We start from the raw sequence: 6,692 nt of genomic DNA on the forward strand, positions 1-6,692 counted from the left end.
CTAGGTCAAACAGTTCACTCATTTGGAGAGCTTGCAACTGGAAGGTGGGGGCTGCTATTCCCCTGAAAGGGTCTGGGTTTCTCTTTTGTTAATTTTTTCTATCCCAGCTCTGTGCATAAATACAATTTTTTAGAACTCAGAGCAGACATTTCAGAGTATTTTAATGCTCCCCCTGCCCTCATTTGTATTCAAAAGTTAGAAAGAAAAAAAAAAAAAAAAAATCTCAATTTCTACAACCACTTACATAATATTCCCCTCTCCCAACCTTCTTAAAAAGATTGCTCGAATATGCACAGTCTGACAGGCCTTTTTGACTTACGGTATATAATAATCCTCAACTGAGAGCTAGCATACCAATTCAAAAGTCTTATATTTTAATATTAGTCAGTTATTATCTCAGTATATTACAACACATAGCACTTAAGATGTCTCACAAACCCCACAGTACCTAATCTGAATTCTAAGTCTCTAAACCTGTTTATAATAGTAAAAGCTCCCAGTCCCTAACACAGACCATTAAAATAAGCAAGAGGCATTATAAAGTGCAAAAATAATACCAGAACGATGGTAGTTTCATCTAGGTTACAGCTGAGAGAGTTCTGCACACAAACGTTGCCTTTAATGCTTCAGCAAGTTTCAGCCATGCCAACAGGAGCTGCAAGACACTGCTCTGGAACAGCGATCGTTCCAGGCACTGCATTCATTGCTCATTCCTGCATCTTTTGCTGAGCTTGCTTTCAATCTTATCAAACAATGTTGATGCAGACAAGTATGCAGCATTAAAGACTTGCCTCCATCCCTAATGCAGTCCCATGAATTTTATTTGCAAAACTCAGAGAGCTTTCAGCATATATTAAGTATAAGTTTCCCTAAAATACGTTTGCTTCCCAAAGGAGATTTCCACATGGGGCCAGAGTTCTGGACTGCACAGCAGCACTGCTGTAGAGATGAGAATTTTTCCAGACAGCACTAAGGGACCAGGGTCATCACTTCTAGCTGCTGCCATAAAGGAAGTTGTAGCTGAAAATCCTACCAGTTCACTTGCTCACTGTTTATGGGGGAGCAACAGAGCTTGACTCATCTAATCACCAGATAGGATAAACAGAGGCTGAGGAAGGAAACGATGAAGATGCACATTTCCCATCACAAATATCCATCTACTTACTAAAACACAGTAGGTTTCCTCCCAGCATCCAGTAGCTGAGTGAATGCTGTGGTTGCCTTTGGTTTCCAGAAGCCCAACGAACCAGTGGAGAAACTGCCCCTAACCAGAATAAAGGAACACTTCCTCCAACTGCTGCAAGGAGCAGCAATTCTCCGAGGCTCTAACTCGTTTCAGTTCAAGGTTAGTTTGTTTAGTCTACAGTTAATTCTGCCCGCTTAGGAGATTGTTTTGTAATAGAGATGCAGGGGACAGACAATTGAACTAACCCACAGGGACGAAACATCATGCCAAGAAAATAAAAGCAATAGATTGGTAAAAGAGCACTTCTGATTTTTGGTAGCTTCCAAGATTTCTCACTTTATTCAGAGCACATACTATTGTATTCCCACGTATAAGTGAAATCCCCCCAAAATATTTCACTTACCCTAGTGATAAACCCTATTTTTGACAGTGTCATATTTCAGTTTGATGAGCAGCATTAAATACAGTACAACTTCTGCTTTCATTGGCAGAAGCATACCTTTGGAAAGAAACTTTGCAGTGTGGTGAAAAAGGTATGACTCTCCCTAGATAACCCTCTCTTCCTAGGATTAATGTATTTTTAGGCAATGCAGATACCCAATCTTTAAAAAAAAAAAAAACAAACACATCCTGATGTATGACACTGTCATCACTGATTAAAAGATCAGGAACCAAACTACCTTAAAGTACAGCTGTGATGTCCCAAACATATGTGCATATACTACCTGCATACTTAATTCCAGACTTTTCATGCCACTGTATGTTGTTGTATCCTCACATCTCAAGGCACAAGCTAGCTTTTACCTTTTGGTGGTTAAGAAGCTTCTCCTAGAAGCTGTTGCCGTATCAGCACTCTGTGTGGGTAATGACTGTCAGATCTGTCCCAGTCGTTCTGTAAAACAAACCCAGGCTGCTTCAGCCACTACTGCAGTTTTGCTCCATGCTCTCTAGCATTGATGTCCTAGCTAGAAAATACACCAGTCCACACAGGAGTCCTCTCTTCCTTCCCCTCAGTCTCACAGATTTTGTTCTGGTGTTAGCACCTCGATGATTCTTCCAACAGCCTCCAGAGTGCTGTGGTTAGGGAGGGTGGTCTGTAACGCAATAGCCCTAGCTGTGTTTTTTGGATTTTCAAAAAACTGCTGCCTTCTGCTTTGCTAGGACTGCACACAATGCTTGGAATTGAGTAAAGGGCCAAATTTGCTGAGCAGCAACCAAAAATTGAACAGCCTTAGTTTGACATGGATGCTGCTTTATAAAGCTCTGAAGAGGAACTTAGACGTGCCTGCAGTTTTACAGCTCTGGCTCAGAGGCAGGAATAACTTAAACTGGAACTGCCAGAGAGGTTACAGCCTCCACTGTGCAAAGTATCTGACTTTCATTAAGCAGGTTCTGAATTACCACAGGTGCTCAGCACCTGAAAATAAGCCAAAAGCAAGTGCCAAGCTACTTTAAAAGTATTGTAAATGACAGGAACTGGGGAGTTATTTCATGAGCAACTCACTTCTCCACAGAATAGGCAAAAGGGAAACAGCAGGTAAATCATCAAAGGGAAGACAGAGGATAAACAATCTTTTCAGTTGTCATGTTTGTGAACCAGTCCTTAAAGACAAACAAGCATTGCCTATTACACTTGGAAATGCCTTCCCAACTAGAAGCATCAGAACTTTCTTCTCTTAAGAATCAATTTTCGTAAAAGTTCACTCTTCAGTTCCATCTGTCACTCAGGAGGAAGAGGGAGCATTTCATGCCCACTTCCCACCATCTGCAAACACAAAAGAAGTTCAGCTGCGACCAACAGTTTGTTTCACCTACTGGTAGTGGTCCTCCTGATGATTTTTAAGTGTTCACGCGCATTTAGCTAATATCTCCCTTTCCGTTCTGCATTAAACACAACACCATTGCCAAAAATACACTATATTCAATGAATTTAATCACTGAAAATACAGGATTGATGTTCATCCAGAAACATTTTGCAGGCACTGAGGTAAAGATACACATATAACCGAAACCACAATACAGGTAACAGACACCGGCCTGGGGTGTAGCTTTATGCTGCACCTGATGCCTCCAAAGAGGAGGACGACACAAGCTGGAGGCTCAGAAACACCACTTGTCATTTAAAAGGTTATTTTCAAAATACAGCTTCATAGCTATAAATAGCAAAGACAGCTTCTCACCCAGCAAGTACACAATGGTTCTTAGTCATAGTGGCCCAGATACTAAAGAAAGTATAATTTTACCTTTGTTGAATGCCACACAACATTTGGGGCCACTTTGTACTTCAAACAAACTAACCCAATTTGTAAGATTGGTCCTAGGTTTTTAGAAGCAGATGCCAACTCTGACAAATTAAGTCAAATGACTTTGTTAAGCCTTCCATTAACTAAAAAGACATTTTCTTGTACAGAGCAAGTCTCACTTAAGTTATTTAGCCAAAGAAAAAAAAAAATCTTTCCTTCAGCAAAGCAAGCTCTTTTCAGTGTGTATGATTTCCTTCCTCACTGCATGGCTGTTGAGTTTTACAAGTATTAAATGAGAGTACACAGTGACTACCATCTGCCCTATACATTATAATGTTATGTTTCTACCTTAAGAATTTAAGAAGATAAGAATTTCTTATCTAAAATAAATTATTTTAAAAATCCTTACATGTACTACATTCATTTCATTTGTCAACCAGCACTCCTCAACCTAACTGGACCTCAGCTGACACTTTACCATAGTCAGCATCATTCCCCAAATAATATGAAAACAAATATATTTTGTACATGTTCAATGATAAGGAACTCAGAACAACCTCTTCAACCATGATAATAAACATTTTCATCTGATACAGATTTTTAGATGTAAAGATACACATGTACAACAAAACCTCTGACAAATCACTGTTTGTTCCACTTGGGTGTGCAAGAACATGTCACCACTCCTCAGTGTTGTCCGAGATATGCAGATGAGAACATGTTAATAAATTAATGGGACGCTGGAACAAAGGTTTCATTAAATTCAAAGTAAGGTCAACCTCCCTTCCTGTAAAGTTTCTGAAGAAACACTTCATGTAAGAGACTTGCTTGTATAGCTAGCATCTGCTTGACTACTCACTCATCTAAAAGCTCTTCCAAGTATCAAGTCGTACGTGCTACTGTTTAATACGTTACCCAATAGTTAGCTCCTGAGACACAATTCTTTACATATACAGAATTATATTTGCAGCCTTCTTGTCAATATATGGCTTGTCATATATTCAAGAAGTTTGACTTTGCAGAGATAGTCGCCCATTGTTTGATGAGTCTAATGCATTTCACGTTATGCTTTTGGCCAAGCATCACATTATGTACATCAGCAAGATCTCTGAATACTTCTGAAGAGATCATATCAATGCTGGGTGGAAAGCCCTCATGAAGTCATCCCAATTCTACCATACTTCTATCCACCTTAGATTCAGCCTTCTTGCTTGTCAAATGCTTTCAATAACCAGCTTTTTAGTAACTGGCTTGTACTAGTGTCCATACAATTACTTATTTATCTGATAATAAACGTATACATGCTGTATTGGAGATTATTTAAGCAGCGTAACTTATTTGCTATTCCTATGCAAAAAAAAAAAAAAAAAAAAAGCTGAGCCATTATAAAGTTCACTGCTCTGCCAACTGAATTCTTATTCAACCTGATGGTCCATAAGAGCCCATCCTCTTTGCTTCTTATTTTTGGAACTCCAGAGCAAAATGAGTAAGTATCACTGCCCCTTGTTCACTGACAGCCATGAACAAGCAAGCTTGTGAACCGAGCTTTTAAGCGTCCCAAATGCTACAGTTCAATAATACCAGCACAGTAAAGAAGAAAGCCTAATCAACTCAATTACTGTCCTGCTATTTGTGCTATTAAAGCATTATTCTTTACAAACACATTATTTCCAGATGTTATTCCTGGACTGTGCTTCTTTTCCCAGTCCCGTCGCTACACTACATGCTCAATCTACAAGATCTTGAGCTAAGAAAATTTTCTTCCTGAGGCTGGCCCGTATTCAAATCAGATTCATTTCACTGACCAGATGCAACAATCTGGGACACTTTCACATGCCCTGCTAAATTCTCAATCAGTCTTAGATAGCAACAGGTTTCCCAATATTGAAGGGTAGCAATTTCACATGCTCCCTTACATTCCTGTTCATTTACACAACGACAGCAAAAGCTACAGATGAAACACAGCACATGTTTCCAGGCAGGCAAGGCTTTACTACTCTGCAGCTAACTTCTGCGACCACTTTTGTATGATCTTTAGCACGTTTGGATGAATATTAATAGAATCTACATCGCTTATCTGAGATGCGGGCACTCTCTGGTCTCTGCAAAGGCTGCCAAAAAGCAGTCTGGGGAGTTTCAAGGCAGCTCCAATATAACACAAACACAGAAACTGATGAGACAATTCTGACCTTGCAAAAACCACACACCCCTACGGGAATTTTTCCTAGAACTGCTGCTATTTCAGCAGACCCCAAAGCACAAAGTCAGAAGTTTTCCAAAAACTAGTAAATTGGCCACCTAGCCAGGCTCGAAGCTCTGCCAACCCAACGCTTTATTTTGCTAATTAAGCTACTTAATATCCCTGTGAGAACTCGGTACATCAAGCTGCTCGACTGGAATCTGCTACCACGCTTCCCTCCGAAGTAGGTCTCTGCTTCAGACACACGCTAAATATGCAGGACGAGGCTCAGATCAAAGCTTTCTGTCATCGCTTTGTTTATAAACAACCCACTCCCGGTGCTGCAGGTACCGCTCTGCCCTCCCTCTCAGCCAGCAGCAGGGGAAGCGTCCGAAATCCTCGTGTGTGTGTCCCCCCCCCCGCTCCGGGGCTGAGGAGGCGAGGGCAGAGCGAGCCACGGCCCGTGTCCGTGTCCGTGTCCCCCCCGAGCTGAGGGTGCCTCTGTGGGGGCGCGGGGAAGCCTCGCCCGGCGGCAGGCGAAGCGAAGGCAGCGCCGGGCCGCCCCCCCCCCCCCGGGCCCAGCTCCCCGCCGCCCCCCAGCCCAGGCTCCCGGTACCTGGTGCAGGGCTGTCAGCCCGTCCACGTTGGTGGTGTTGATGCGGGCGCCGCGGCCCAGCAGGCGCTTCACCTCCTCCGTGTCCCCGCTGGAGCAGGCGGCCAGGAAGACGGCGCCTTCCTCGAACCGAACGCGGGACCCCCCGGCGCCGCCGTGCCGGCCGCGGCCGCCCCCCGCCGCCACCGGCTCCTGCTCCGTCAGAGAGCCCTTCCAGCGCCGCAGCTGCTCGGCCCGCCGCAGCCGCGCCGACTCGGCCCGCTTCCCGCCCAGGTGCTCCGGCTCCGACATCGCCGCCGCCGCACTGAGGCGCAAGGAGCGCGCCGCGCCTCAGCCGGGAGCGGGGCGCAGCGCCCCCGCCGCCATCTTCGCTACGCCCCCGCCGCCGCCGCCGCCGCCGCCGCCGCGCCCGCGCCGCCCGCGCCCCGCGGCATCCCGGGACATGTAGTTCCCGCGGGCTGTGCCGCACCT

At 44.3% G+C, this 6,692-nt stretch overlaps 1 protein-coding gene across 4 annotated transcripts in view; it reads right to left on the bottom strand.

The window, feature by feature from the left end:
* PPP1R12B (protein phosphatase 1 regulatory subunit 12B) overlaps positions 1 to 6,692 on the bottom strand; it is a 124,139-nt gene extending 117,447 nt beyond the window's left edge. Inside the window, exon 1 of one of the 4 annotated variants that reach the window (XM_042800017.1) lies at positions 6,225 to 6,692. In XM_042800017.1, the coding sequence (XP_042655951.1) occupies positions 6,225 to 6,512 (288 nt within the window). In that variant the 5' untranslated portion in view covers positions 6,513 to 6,692. The remainder of the gene's footprint in view (positions 1 to 6,224) is intronic. The other 3 variants (XM_042800019.1, XM_042800018.1, XM_042800020.1) reach the window with 3 other exon arrangements.

Source organism: Tyto alba, unplaced genomic scaffold (genome assembly GCF_018691265.1).
Source record: "Tyto alba isolate M040663 unplaced genomic scaffold, T.alba_DEE_v4.0 Super-Scaffold_30, whole genome shotgun sequence".
NCBI classification, from domain to species: Eukaryota; Metazoa; Chordata; class Aves; order Strigiformes; family Tytonidae; genus Tyto; species Tyto alba.